Consider the following 15,701-nt stretch of genomic DNA (forward strand, 5'->3'; position numbering starts at 1 on the left):
ACTGGCTTTAAAGACATCAAGTCCCCGGAGCTCAAACACTTCCCTTCAATCAGGCAGTGGGTCTGGAAGGGGATCTTCCTGATCCAGACTTGACCCCTGAAGGGTTAAGCTGCCTTCCCTGCCCCTTACTCATGGTCTTCTCTACCCTGGTCATCCTCAGAAACACTAGCTCCCCAGCTGGAGAGCAAAGGACTTTCCAACAGCCCCTCTGTCTTATGTATTGAGAATGAAGGCTGAAGCCAAGACTCCTGCCCCATGAATTCACAATAACTCCTCACAGCTATTTTTTCCTTGAACAGACCATCAAACAGCACACATATAAACTGACCATATCAGAGACCAGCATCTTTGTCCCCCTCCTGCCATGGGAAGCAAGTGGCACTTCTCTGAGTTCTCACCTAGCCAGGGCTCCCCAGCAGGCTGGTCCCACCAAACCTCCTGCCCATTTACCATGGCATGAGACATGGGGGCTCGGGTCAGCTAAAACCCCACTCCAATCGAAAGCAGCAGATGGTGGCTTATGTTCTGTAGCATTTTTTCCTCATCTTAAAAATATAAGAATTTTTTAAGTTTTCAGTGATTAATGTGCACACATAGCTAGTATTAACTGTCCAAGTTTTTGTCATTTTACCGTCAAAATCATAAGAGATAAACATTTTAAATTGATAATGGGTGAGTCTATAAAGTGAGTAAATGGCTAGAGAATCTGTACATCTTAAAAGAACTGAAATGAGTCTGTCCAAAAGTGTCATTTCACATGCAATACTGAATACATCTTCACATTACACAACCAAAAGAAATGCTACTTATTTCCAATATTTGTTTTGCAGAATAATATAGAAGCAAACTTTCCCCTCTTAAGTGACTAAAGCTTGACACAGTGTTTCTGTTAACTTATTAAAAATCTTCTAGCTGAAGCCAAATATTCAAGCTAACCAGTTTTCTAAAACCTCTGCTAACAAATTACTTGGATAACTGCCAGAAGCCTGAGTCCAATTCCTTTTTCTCTTTCTTTCTCACCAAAAAAAGAAAAAAAAATACAGTGTATGTTTATTGTTGATCTGTATCGTCTGCAAGATTTATGCTGTAGCCACCTTTAAGAACAGCAGTCTAGATAATTAAATAGCTGAACACCGACTAACAATTGTCAATACAGAATAAAATCAATACGGTCCCCGATGTTTCCTAATGATAGAGAGCTGATGCTATTTGAACCAGCTTCTTTTCAAAGCTTTAATTTTATCGAACAACATTACTTCAGGAGAGACGATTTGGGGTTTTGCTTTTTAACAAAGAGAGAAGTAGACCGTGGCATGGCATTTAATATCTGACTGAGATTTAAAACACACGCTCCTTATGAAGTATGACATTTTATACCTGAAACCACAGGAACATTTCCCACATTTAAGTGATAGACAGAAAATTCTTCAAATTAGATTTGAACTTTATACCTTCTAATTCTGCTCCAGTCCTCCTCCTCCATGCACCACGCTCGGGCCTGATGAACATGCTGGTGCTATATCAAAGACTAATAGACCTGACTGCTGACAAATCTCCTTCACTTAGCCTTGAAGTAAGCAGCAAACCTCCTATAGATCTGGTAGTCAATGTTAACAGGCAAAATAGCTCAGCGACTGATCACAAGGGTAAATGAACTGGTCAGCACAGCCCAGCTGGCAAAGCCATTCCTCCTGGGTGTCAATGTGAGCTGAAAGCCAGCACTGAAGCCACAGGGCAGACCTAAGTCCCCAGGCTTGCAGCGAAGAGCAACCCAGAGCTCCCTCACGAACTTTAATCCAAGCCTAAAGGAAAACCAAACACCCATCTGCAAGGAAGCCCTGACCAACATCTCCCCACACTTGCCCATCAGAGGTCCTACTTCTCATTTTCCTAGACTCACAGGTCTGCTGTGCACTCAATTGCAACCAGGTCCCCATTTGGGGACAGCTGCCCTGCTGCAAGTGCTGTCACAGCCACTGTCCCTTGCAGGAGAGCTCCTCTGTCGAGCCCTCCAGGGTGAGAGGGACACTGTTGCTCTGTGGTAGGGCTAAAGAGCAAGATGGTTTTCCAGTGTGAGACATCCAGCAAAATCCACCATCCTAACACTTCTTCACAACCCCAGCTTCCTCCAGCTCATTAGCAGCATGCAAACGGGCCCCTTCAACAACACCTCATGTCAGCAAGAGATACCTCGTAGAGCACATCACATCCTACACCCCAGGGAGGTGCAGCACAGATCTCTCATACCTGTCTCCACGGCCAAACAAGCAAAAGGATGCTTAACTCCCAAGCAGCGGCCCAAAGCCTCAGCTCATCCATCCTGCGTGACAGAGAAAGCCCTGACCCACAGCCTCTCCCTTTGCACGTTCTTTGGGCCAGCAACATGCAAAAAAAAAAAACCAAACCCACTCCACCTTCCCTCCTGTGCCTTGAGGGACAATCCAGACCTTTGTAAGTGCTTTGAAATACAAGTTGCAAAGGCAGAACATTTTTCCTATTGTGTTCCTTGCTTTAGCTAAGCCCCTACTCAATAAGAGACAGGTGCGCTAAGCTCTTTGCCAGGGACCTGCGATTAGAGGAACAAGGTCCTCCAGTTTTATACGTTATCCCCTCGTAAGCTCACTAGTCGCCTCTTAAGCTTGTAATAAAAGACTTTTTTGAAAAATGATGGCACCTAGTTTCCAAGGCAGCAGAAATTTTAAGCCCTTGTTTGCAAGAGGAATTATGGATGCCAAAAGGAACGTGCTATATAAAATCCATCACCTATTCCTGCTGGATAGATTAAATAACGCAGTTTTATTTTTTAATGCAACATGATCTGAACGAGGAAGTCGCTATTAATGCTATACAAAAATTGTACAATGTGTGGAATAACAACTACAAATCCCTCTAATCTCTGGGTATCTACAGATCTCAGATGGTTTGCTGCCTGTAGGAATTATCAGAGATGTGTGATCCTAGACTGGAAAGACTGAGATACGTCATGCCATCAATGGTCTACTGTACCTCAGCTGCAATTCAGGCTGCTGTGCTCCACGGGAAAAGACAAGAAGGGAGATAAAGGAAAGGAGAAGAAAGCTGGAGATTGAGAGCAGCTATGCCCAACCTGAAGCCAAGATGCAGCCACAGCAGAAAATATATCATAGGGTGAACCTTTGAGCATAGTACTGTCCAAACAGCCCAGGCAGACCTGCGTCCTCTCACTTCAAATTACCTGAAAGCTCAAGGATTCAACTAGAAACCTACGGCTAAACCAGAAAATCTCACATGCCCCAGTTGCTCTGTTTATAAATGTATTTTCTTAGGCTAAACCAATTACTTATTCTCAGTCATACGCTACTCCCATTTCAGCTACAAAGCAGGCTCCTTTCCCATGGAAAAAAAATATATATCAACTATGCTTATGTATGACTTTTCCCAGCAATGTGATTTTTTACTTTTTTTTTCAAGTTCCCTACAAACCGATGAAAATAAAAAAACCCCTCAGCTTGTGCATGGGCTGCTCCCTGCATGCTGTCACACACATCACTTTTTTGTAGCTTAATTTCCCATTTTTAAAAGGAAGATGTTTGCTTTCCTTCAACATTTTTTTGGGGTGGCAGGGGGGAAGCAAGCAACTGGCGTTACTTCATCTTTAATATAGTTTCCAGTTTAATACAGACCATCCTTTGCACTGTGACGCTGAGGTGCTAACAGAGGTCAACAAATTCAGATTAATAATTAACATCCACATTGTATCAAGCACTCTTGTTGCTCTCATTTCAATTGCTTCAGAAAGCTTCCTACTTTTTTTTGGTCTCGAACACATGCAATAGGTTGCTTAGCTGTTAATTGTAGAAGCTATTTTTGAGCAATGCACTGCAGAAGAAAAGAACTGAAGTCATTTTCTATGCCGACTCCAATTCCTGAATTTACTTAGGGAATTGCAAGCGTTACTCCCTTTCTCTTGGAGATTTGCAAACAGTACCTTGAGATCTATGGGAAAAGGTATATTGCTCAGGGGTTACAGCCAAATCGGTCCTCAAAACCACAGGCACTGATGGAGACAGTACTGCTGGGACTTTGAGGACAAAACTCTTGGCTGAAAAAAAATAGTTCGGCAAAAAAAGCGATGTATAAATGCCCTCATTAACAGAAATAAAAATGTGAGGCTCCCTTTCCAGGCCGCAAAGACTCGGTTAAGGTATTAAATAAGAACAAAACACAAGTTACTTACTGCTTTTGAGACCACCCTGACCTGCAGATGACGACAATCAGACACTGAAAGCAAGCAGACAAATTTCTGAGGTAAACTGCATCAATATGAAGAATCACTTTCAGATTAACACAACTAATTACAAGCTGATTTTACACCATTTTCCAATCCCCGCCCCACCCCACCCCCAAAAGAAAAAGCAACAGGTACTCAGCTCACTTACTCGCATAGCTCAAATATATGCTTTTTATTACAGTCTTGATCCTTCAAGGTTCACATTTTCAAGCTTTTCTCCAAAACCATGGGGGCTAGCAACTTTATTTCAAAGACCCAATAGCCAAGAGTCTCACCTAATCATACAAGCTGAAGCTTCAAGTGGGGGATGGGAGGGGAACAAAGGAACACAGACACACAGAGATTTACAGCAAAAAACGCAACTGGGGGCAAAACACTCTTTGTCCCAAACTTCTTGCTTTTTCCCTTCCCCACCTGCTCTGCGGAGGAGCACATTTTTTCCCCTGCACAATGCAACATGCTGTAATCCTATCTCACTAGCTTTGATTTTTCCCCTTTTAAAGAAGAAAACTTTTGATGTTCTACAACGGATGCTTCTTATTCTGCACATAGGCAATAAAGTAAAACAATTATTTTTAAAAACTCCAGCTAAACATCATTTACAAGGAGGTAAAACAGCTGTGTCAGCCTCGAAGCCAGCCTCCTACCAAACCAGGGCTCAGAAGTTATAGGTATGATTTTACAGGCTTCATTCCAACATGCTCCCATTTACCCCATTGTTATTTTTAAAAAACAAACAAAAAAACAAACAATGAAACAAACGAAAGAAAGGGCAAATCCTGTGAGGTGTGATGAAATACCAACAGGTAGGATGGAAACAGAAGTCCCCATCCTCAGCAGTCACTTCCCAGCCGCCCTTGGCATACAGATGTGCTCAGTTTGTGGATGCAACTGATGGAGGAAACAGAACACACGAGGCAGATTTACAGCTGTTGTGAAGGAAAAAAGTAATAATAAACTAGTTTTTAAGCGGTAAAAGAATGGAAAACCACTAGAAACTTGCCTCAACAGGTACTCGGGGAAAGAAAAAAAAAAAAGTAAACAAAAAGAGGAAAAATGCAGATGCAACTGGGATAACCCCTTAGGAGGAAAAGGAAAATAAGGAGAAACAAAAGGGGGGGAAATACAAAAAAAAAAAAAAGAGGAAAAATGCCCCTTTCTTCTCAGGTTCTCAGGCCACGTCCTGAAGCAGCACAGTGAGGGGGGAGGATGGCCTCCACACACACCCACAGCCCTCTCCCCCCGCCCCGTCTCCGCGGTAACGGCGGGCTCCGCGCTGAGCGCCCGGTTGCCCAGGCCGCGCACAAGGCGCCACCAGCCGGGGCGGGGCAGGGCAGGGCAGGGCGGCTCTACGGCGGCTTTGGGTCGGTGTCGGGGAGCCGTGCCCGGCGAGGCAGTTCCGCGTCAGAGGAGCGGCCCCGCGACGTCTCGGCATGTCTCAGGCGTGAGTAGCGCAGGGGCCAGGCGGGGCGAGGGGCCGCAGATGCCCGGGCGAAAACCCCATTTCAGGGGGGGGTAAAAAAAATACCCCACCCTCCTCCACATACCTCCAGAGGAAAACACCTGCCGGTACAAACCCGGTACAGCCGATTCCGCCGGGCCTTGCCGGCCGGTGCGAGGTCCGGGCGACGCTTCCCACCAAGCTAGGCCGCGCCGCAGGCCCGTGGCCTCCCCTGAGCCGATGGCGGGGTCCGACAGCCGGAGGGTGCTCTGGGGAGGGCGGAATTCAGCCTTGCAAAGTAACCAGGTAACCTCGGCGGTGTGTAGACCAATATTAATATTATTTCTACTCAGATACTAGGCCCTTTTCTGCCTGAAAAAAAAAACCAAACCAACAACAAAAAAAACCCAACAACAGTTTTTTCCTCTCTTACAGACCAAAATTTGCACATGCTATTTTTTCCTGTAATGAACTCTTCAAGCTTTCAGGACAATGCAAAGCTTTAAGAGTTTATTTGCAATAACCAGACACTGATGATGGCATTGGATCAAAGTGCCTGCAAGGAGCCGAGCTCATTTTTCCAGAAGTATTACTAAGATACCAAGCTCCTGTATTAAGAAAGTATTATTATTGCTGCAGTACAAAGTTGGGAACCTAAGTGTGAGCAGCTTTCATGACATAATCCCTCAGTATTTTGCTGTTTGCTGCCTCCAGGTCCAGCAGTGCAAAACCTTGGGCACAGCCAACGCAGTTTAGGGCAGATCCTATTCCCAGTTCTGAGCTGGATGTGGTGTGCTCAAGTTCAGTAAATACTAGTACGTTAGCAGGGCAGGCAAAGGATAACAACCCTAGTGCCTGCTGCTCCTCTCCTGCATATTCAAGCTCTGACCCAGACAAACCTGACCATATCCAAGCTGTTGCCGCAGCAGGTTGTGAGCACAGACTCTGCTGGCTTCTTAGCCTTGGGCTTCTCTGGCATCAGGGATACCAGCCTCAAAGCTTCATGTTTCTTTTGCTCAGTATCATTTTTCTAAACTCCAGCTCTTCCCCAGGTAAAATGCCTCAGACTCCCGAGCGTCCTTCCAGTCTCAGAACTAGAACAGCTCTGTGTCATCTCCATGCTGGGTTTCCCCTAGCCCAGCCTGCTGCCTCAATGCATTTACAGTCCTAGCTAGATACCACCACCAACTCCACTGCTTTCCATCCAGGCAGCTTCCTTTTCCTTATTCCTTGGCTCAGGAGAGAAGGGTGAGCTGAGAGGAATAAAGAAAATCGCCAAGGGCACAGCAAAGGCTGGCCGGGGCCTCTGTCCAAGGACACAGACCAGCACAGCCTCCAGCAGTGCTAAGTTTGAGGAAGGCTTGGTTAGGTCCCTGGCTAATCTGGTGCAGGACTTGGCTTATAACCGCACTAGTCGTTCCTTGCACTGGCATGGTGACTCAGTTAAAGGACATTCACAAAGCAGCGGGTAGTTACCTAAATTTCATTGTTTGAAAGGGGGGGAAAAAAACCCAAAAACCAACCACCCCACAAAAGTAGTGTTTGACCTCTTCCCCAGAAAGTTATCTCAGAATCTGTCATTCCTACCATGTGTCTGAATCATGGTTGCTCTTATTTAGGTTAGATTAATGCAAAAGCAATTAAGTTGAGTATAGTTGGAAAACACTTGAGCTTCAACTGTTTGGCTTAACTCAGTTTAATTTTAGTAGAGACAGAGCTCTTTAGCATTTCCTATATCATTGCTGGCATTGAACAGGAAACCCCTATAAACATGATACACATCTCTGCACCACATGACAAAAGTCTGTACAGTTCTGTTTCCAGATGAGGTAGCGCTGCTGCTGAGGGATGCCACTCTGACATTGTTGCTACTTGGCTTACTTAACTATGATCACTTTATAGCTGTGCACACCACAGCATTTATAGCAAGGCTAATCCAGCCCTTCGTAAACACAAGTCTGAATATACAGCAGTTCATCAACCACTGCATCTATAGAGCTTGAGTTAAGTGACAGGCTGGACAGTTTTGTTTACTGTGTTCTACACCTCAGCGTATCAAGTTTTCTGAAGAATTAAGTGATTATTGCCCCAGCAACTGTATTCGGGTTATCACCTGAGAATCTCAGCATTCCTTTTAGAAAATAAGTAATTTAAAACAAAAAACAAAACCACCCAAAAACGTGAATCAAAAATGCTCCCAAACCTAAATATACATGGCCTTAAAGGTTTAATTTCATGATTTTTAAATGGTTGGGTCTGACTGCTGGCAAATCCATAAAAATTTTATCTTAATGTTTACTGTTCATAGCCTTGTACATTCCTCCTCAGCACAGAGCTGAGTTGTAATCAATGCCAGTAGCTACGAAATAGGAACACTCTTTCCTTTTATTCTAGGCTATCTTATTTTGCAAGGTACAGTTGAGCTGGTTCTCAAGTAAGTTACTGAGGCTACTGTTATATGATTCTGTGTTGTGAGGTTATCCGGGCTGACTACCATAAATCATGATAAAATAGACGTATTTTAAAAGCCACATAACAAAACTGTCTTACAACAGACTGCTTTACTTGATAGCAGTGAAGCAAAGAGCTAATAATGCATGGGGTTTATGAGAAACAACTTTGATACTTGGAGCAAAAGTATTTTAGGGCATACTATCTTGTTTGGCTGGAAGTAGGGATGGCTGCCTATCTTTCCATGTCACATGGAAGACAGACTCCATCCTACAAAAAAGCAGGCACATCAGTCACAGCCAAATCTATAATACCAATTTTCAATACTGTACATTCACATCCTGTCTACTCTATAGCAATGCTGCACAGCACATAGCTTTTTCTTTTTGAGCCTGAGGTAAACAGCTGCTTTTTAGACATTGGGAAGAACAGCTGCTACACAGAGAGAGGAATTGCCTGCCTCTCGTGCAGCCAGTTGGACATGCTAGGGGTACTAAGTGTGCGCGGGGCAGTTGTCTCGCATGCGCTGCAAGTCAGAGCGGTCAGACTGGCAACTTGTGCAGCACAGAGTCACACTGCCCACAGTTTTCGTGGCTCGGATTTCAGTATTTCCAGTCAGTTTATGGGGAGTGTTCGCCATCCTCAAGGCCCTGTACTTTTAACAGAGGTGTGGTCCAAAGCTCATGGAAGTGTTTTATTCCACTGCTTTACTAAGCTTTGTATCAGGATATAGAGACAGGACATTCAGAAAACACTCTGCTATATTCTCTTAGAGTCAGTAAGCCCCAGCAGCCAGCCAGAAGAAAAGTCAGCATGTTCAGACAGGCTTGACATTTTCTAAGGACAGCTGTAGTGCTCATGAGAGAGCGCACCCATTACATTTGCTGTAGGGTTGATTAAGAAGTACTGGACATATCATACTTCCTAAAGTACTCAGACCCCAGTATTTGCATACAGATGTACATTCTGTTCCAGACATTGAACGGATTTACATAGATGCTTTTGCATTTAATTTTTCCTGCTGCATTTCCTCCTCTTTTATGAATTTGATTACCATTTACTCGACACAATAATTTCTTAACTTGCCCTAACAGTCCTAGTCCAGACACGTTCAAAGTTGAGTCTTGGCACCGCTACCATTTGTACCAGGTTTTAATCAGCTACAAGACATTTGCCACTGCCACCAAGGACCTTTAAACAATCCAAAAGCTTTAAAATTTAATCTTGTGTCACAAATGGAACTTAGATTAATTCAGTGGTTTAATATTGATCTAAGCAAGATCTTTAGCATCTCCACTTCTGCTTCTGACAGAAACAACCAAAGGAGAGCTATGTATTTTGAATTACATTCCCAAAAGCTCAGTTAAGGAAAATTAAGGTTGCAAAACCAAAATGTAAGAAAAAGTCAGTGCAACTGTTCATGTCTTCCTCTCTCCCCTGCTTTACCTGGCTGCATTACGATGCAGTTTCTTATGTTGTGATCACATCCTGTTTTCTTCCCACGGGGCCCCGAGCCTCATCCAGCAACTGGGCTGTTGCTGAATATTTCTTTTTATCCCCCCATTCGGCGTGTGGCCCCAGGCCATATTCTTCAAATGCCACAATTACTAGCTTCCTCCTGGGCATTCCTAGCATGTTCTCTCTCATACATCTCACAAGTATTCACAGATTCATCTTTGCCCCTCTTTCCACCCCTGGTGAGCATTAACGTGTCATCCTGCTTATGTTAAAGCAAGAAAACAGAGACAAAATCAAAATGATCACAACTAAGACTCAAAGCTGCAAGTCCCTCCTGTGCCTCCCTTCATCCTTAACCAGCAGGTAGGGAAAGATCTTGCACATTACTCATCTGTTGTCTCCTCTGGGAAAAAGCATTGTCAGTGGAAATATCGCTGCAGCACTTGTGCTAGAAAACAGTGAAGAGGGTACAGTTTTTCAGGAAACTGAGCAGACCACATTAACTTTGAGCTTAAAGCCTCCTGATCTAGCAGAGGTAGAGCAGTACCCAGGCACAGCATAGCCCTTTATGCATGCAGCTGTAGGCAGCTGGACAGGTGATTGCCCTTTCCCTTTCTAAGGAAGAACAAAAAAAAAAAAAGAAAATTATGCACATAGGGTGGTTAATGCTGAAATAAACTTCATTGCCACGCTCAGTAAAGTGTGGTATAGGCAAATGCTGCTTGGAGCTTAGGTAGGTAGGGTCTTCTCAGCTCTGGCCTATTTCTGGCTATCCATCTCTCAACAAAGAGCTCACTACAGTATCTGCTGCAGCAATGCTACACAGTGGTTGGGTATAAGTTACGAAAGCTCTCCTTCTCCATCTTTTCATGTTTCCCTGGCCAGGAGGAATGCTGCTTGCAAAGCAGAGGAGGCTTCTGTTCTCTCCCTTACCTCAAAGCAAAGGGCAGTTTCCTGCCCAGGCAGGAGCTGCAGCCTGAGAGACAAGGATGGCCCTTGGAGCATGCTACAGGAAAGTTCAGCCTAGAATAATGTCTCCCCCACTTTGATCGCTTCGCAATGTCCTCCTGTAAGAAAACAGCCATTTTCCCAGCCAGCCTTGTGAGTTTGGCTCGAGCAGGTGCTTGGGACCTGCTGAGGTGCCATGTTGCCTCCGCCACTTAGTGAAGCGGGCTTCCTCACCTTCCCTGCGGTTTCCCCGTTACGTTTATGCCACAAAAATCTTTTATCTCCTGTTCACTTTCTGTCTCAGTACTGAAATTGGAGATGACAGAAGCATAGAGCTGTTCACGTGAACAATGCCAGCAGGCTCTATGTTTTCTTCCCCTGTCACAGCCAAAGCTTATTGAGGTTTATCCTATATTTTCCCCAAATGCTTCAAACTGTAGAACATCATGGCTAGAGCAAGTGCTTAAAAGAAGTCATCTGGCAGCATTACATTCACCACCAGATAAGAAAATAGGCATAATTGTAAGCCTAATCTTATTTTAGGAGCAAGGCAGGCCTGACCTAGGCTTAGAACCATGAGTCTCCAGACTGCAGACTAAAGGCTTTTAGGACGGGAATTGACTCAACCTTTCAGTCAGTTTGGTTGTGTCCTACGGCCGCTCTGATCTCTGTTTCTGTCTGCACCTCTCCACCCCCAAAAAAAAGTTTCGTCTATAATAAGACAAAAGAAAAAGGAAGAGAGAGGGCTACTCTTATAATGTATGTAGCCCAGCAATCACCATGCGATACCTGAGCAGGTTGTAGTGGAGGAACAGGTAATTCTGCTGACCTGAATAAGCCAGCAGTCATTTTAAGGCTGGTGATTTTCAGAAAGAGAGAAGGAAAAAAAGAAAAGCAGCAGCATTTGTGCAAGCCCCTTTTCCTCTCAGGGCCTCACTTTCCCCTCCCAACCTTTGTCTCTTGTTTCTTTATTTTACAGAGGCTGCAGGGCAGGGTTTCCCTCTCCCGTGCTTGCCCAGGGCTTAGCACAATGGCTGACCTGTCAAGCCCCAAGTAGCTAGAGGAGACCCTGAGGACTGGCCCCTGCACGCACTTCCTTGTCACTAGACCCACGTCTCGGTCGCTTCTCCTCTGCTCCGTGGCTGTTGGCTTGCTCCGTGCAGCGCTGAATACGTGCTGGCTCCTTGAGTGACAGGAGCCCTGCTCCAGCACGCAGATCCCAGCTGCAGCCCAGCTCCCCTTGCTCTCACAAGCCCTGCCAGTGCTTTCTCCATTCCCTGGTTAGATGGCCCAACACAGCCCAATCTGATCTTGTAAAATGAAATGTCAGTAGTTTGCAGTGGCAAAATAGGTGCTTCAAAAATGTTTTAACACACACACACACACACACACACGATTTAGCGCTCATTCAGTCAAAAGGAGTTTCCATATTAGGTAAAGAGAGCCAGGCCAAGCCAGATTCAAAAATTTTCCCTTCCATCTCCTTACATGTGCCCATCCATCAGAAAAAGCAGTAGGGCCCGTACAGTATTACACTCCACATTTATGTGGTTTGCATGTGAAACTGCAAGATATTTCTGTCCTCAGAGGACAGCCCAGAAAAACCCAGCATCAAAGAAGGCAGAGTTCAGCCCATATACAAATCCAGAGACATACACAGCTTGGAGTGCAAACTGTGGCATGGCTTGGAATAACAGAAATAGCGTTCGCTTTGGCAGCTGAGTGAAAACACCAAGACACTTCGTGGGGGGGAAAAAGAAAAACCACACACACACAAAGGTAACCCCACTGATGCCAGATTCCACTGCTGGCTCAAGAGTGGTCTGAGGGACAGTTTGCATGTTCAGCACAAATCCTTCCAAGAAGGGCATGCTTAAGTCTCAAAACCAGTTCAACAAAAGTAAGCAGCTGTACTCGAACACATTTTTCTAAATGTAAGAAGAGATGGGTCAAGCAAAACATGCAGAGTTAGACAGCCCTGGAATATTAAAATGCATAATTTGGCAGGATTTTAAACATCTCTTTATAACTCAAGCAAAAAAACATATTTCTAAGCTTCACTCTAAATAAGCAGATCAGGCTTTATTTTGAGCAATAAAAGCAAGATTCAAACTAGAAGTCATGCTATGGCAAAAAAGTCTTCTTAAGCCCTTGTTTTAGACTCCATTTCCACTTTGTGGGAGTAAAGAGAAGGGACATCAGTTAGGAGGTAAAGCCTTGACCTTCCCTCCAAGCTGTAAGCTGCCAGACAGCACTCTGGAGGCTCTGGAGTTAAGTCACTTTATGTGTTTTTTTCCTCATCCCATTAGAGCATTGCTTATTTTCCCCATAACACTCTTATTTTGTAGTTGCTATGACAATTTGCAGCATTACTTACACTGCTATACATATGCAGAGATCAAGAGACAGACTTTTCCAAGATTTGATAATCTTACACCTCGAGTAGGAAAATCATGCTCAGTCCTGCTGGTTACCTGCACTAATAGACTAGTTCAAATCTCTAATCCAATCTAATTCTGATGCAATATCATCCTCGGGCACAGATACAGCTCAACCTACTCAGTACAGATAGGAACAAGACTACAAGACGAACCAGTAACAGTAAATAAAAAGCCAGCACACTCAAGGCTGCATTGTACGCTACCCCTTCAGCACATGGAAGCAGTTTCGAGGGAGTTTACAACTTAATGCAAAAGGAGACTGAGCAAATAGGCAAAATGTCCAATAGGGACTTAGGGGTCACATGCTGTCCGATTAACAGGCAAGGAGAGTCAGCCCTGTCCTTTGCTTTTAACACATAACCTTGAAGACATGCATTGCTCCTCCTGACTACCTTTGAACATATTTGTCTCCAAAGCTGAAGAGCTCCTCAGGATTATAGCAGCTCTGTCAAGTCTCCCAGAAAGGGCTGTTAACACCAAGCACATCTGATCCTTCAAACTAGTCCAGAAGGGCTCCCATTGGGACACTAATAAAACCTGAAATAATTATTTCAATCCTATTTTGGGGAGGGGAAAGAAATGGCTGTGCATGTGCCCTCTAGTTTTTAATCAGGGTGAACCAAATAAACACTGAAGTCACATTTCTGCTTGCACTGTCCAGTTATCAAGTATCTGCTGTGCCCCATCATGTGCCTAACAACCTGAAGCCCTAGGGCCAAGTCCCCGCAAGGTGTCAAGTCACCCTGACCACAACAGTACACAGGAGCTACCAGCTTATCACAGCTGAAAATTTAGCAGTTCCATATCCATCTTTTCCTTCAGTACTTCATTTTCCAGTGGGCCTGTCCCTTCTATTCCCCTCATTCACACAGAACATCCCTGCTGCAAAAGCTACGAACATACCATATTATCCATAGTCTTAACATCTGACCCACAGCAACATGGTTGCAATTATCTTAATGCTTATCTGATAAACTAATGCTTTATGGAAGCAATTATGGGCCATCTATATTGCCTTATGTTAATATACTCTGAAGGGCTAGAGCACTCCGTCCCCCTCCTCCCTCAAAAAGTCATTCAAAATATAAAAAGAAACTGGATATTGGCAGCCTCAGCAGGAGGAACCACTTGACATTCCTCAGTCAGAGGAGGCAGAAAGGGAGATTGATTGTAAATTGGAGTGGACAATCGCGGAGTCGGTTCTCGTTGTGGTACAATCTGTTGTCTCTATGCAATAACCTGCATTTGAAACACTTTGGCCCAAGGATACCCACTGTTCATAAATCAGCAGTACAGTTGTGGGGTCAACCCACATTGCTAGGCTTCCTCGAAGATTTATAACCTCCCCACTATCAAATGGTCTGCAAGTAGGCACAGCTAAGTAAGTACAATACCACGTTGTTTCCTTCTATGCTGGAAAAATCCCATGAACCTCACACCAGCATATGTTCTTCTGTGTCCTGACTTCACAGGAAGCATACAAAACTCCCATTGATCAACCAGCAGAGCTGTTAGGTCAAAGCTAATGCTGGCCTTGTTTGTGCCAATCTTCACTCCACTGGTTTTATTTTGTTTATCTCCTGCGCCTGGGTTAATTGCTGCAATTGAGTGATTCAGGTGGTGCAATGCAATGTAAATGAAGTCAGAAAAAAGGAAGGGGAAAGACCTGAGTGGGCTGCAGAGGCATTAGGAAAAGCAAGACCAGCTGCATCCTGCAGAAACCCAGGTCAGCTGAAAAGTATAATATGCACTTTAAAAAGTTAATGGTGCAAATTCAATAGCAGAGTTCAGATTGTTGGTGTTTTTGCTGACTGCTGCAGGGAGTCCCCACAGCCCCATCAGCATCCTGAACATGCAGCACACGCCCCAGGCTCGGGGCACTTGGGGACTGGAGTTTGTCCCATCGATCCCACTGGTCCCTCTCATGGCACAAGCCTCCGGTCGTTCTGTACTCTGAGACTGAGAATGATAGGATCAGCTGACAGAGTTCCAACTGAGGGATTTATTATGAAGCATGAGCAATGTTAACAGCTGCCCAGCTTTCTTGTCACTCCCTCAGTGCTGCGCAGGCCAGCAAGAGGTCTGCTCTGAAAGCTCAGCTAATGGGGACAGGGCCTTTTACTGTCTTCATCCTTTGAGAGGCTCTAGGAACAGCAAGCAATAGCTTGGTTAAGCATGTGGATGGGTCTAGATAGCACCATTGAGGCCAATGGCCTATTTCTAGGTTTAAGAAACAAAGATCACCTTTCCTTACCTTAGCCCGGTTTTCCCCTCCTCCTGCAAACCCGACAACATGAATCAAGTGGTTTTCTCTCAGTATAACTGAGTCTCAGTGCAGGAGAAGTTTCTTAGCTCTGCTGGTAGAGAAGCATTTTGAAAGTCAGAAGATTTTTTGATGCCTGTCACTCCCAAGAGGGAGTCTCCACCTGGCAAGCAGGTTAAAGTGGAACAGGACCTAGCAGGGTCTTTCACTGCCACAGATGTTAGCACCTTTCAGTGACAAACCTACTGTTTGAGCTCTTCTCTGAATAAAAGTCTCATTGCCCAGAGTCCATTTCTTCCTCCTTTAGGATGATTTCCCATGATATTCTGCCCTGATATGCTTTTACCGTGAAAAGCCGGTGACAAGCAGTCCACACTCACATCAGAGCTTTCTACCAAAACTACCCAATAAACAGTGTTACCGCTTCTG

At 44.6% G+C, this 15,701-nt stretch overlaps 1 protein-coding gene across 1 annotated transcript in view; it reads left to right on the forward strand.

The window, feature by feature from the left end:
- Positions 1-5,951: 5,951 nt before the first annotated feature.
- The window catches only part of DRC11 (dynein regulatory complex subunit 11), a 106,934-nt gene continuing 97,184 nt past the window's right edge, over positions 5,952-15,701 (forward strand). Inside the window, exons 1-2 of the mRNA XM_086465993.1 lie at positions 5,952-6,017; positions 9,895-9,983. Of these exons, the coding sequence (XP_086322119.1) occupies positions 5,952-6,017; positions 9,895-9,983 (155 nt within the window). The remainder of the gene's footprint in view (positions 6,018-9,894; positions 9,984-15,701) is intronic.

This window comes from Leptosomus discolor, chromosome 5, assembly GCF_034619465.1.
Source record: "Leptosomus discolor isolate bLepDis1 chromosome 5, bLepDis1.hap2, whole genome shotgun sequence".
In the NCBI taxonomy this organism is placed as follows: Eukaryota; Metazoa; Chordata; class Aves; order Leptosomiformes; family Leptosomidae; genus Leptosomus; species Leptosomus discolor.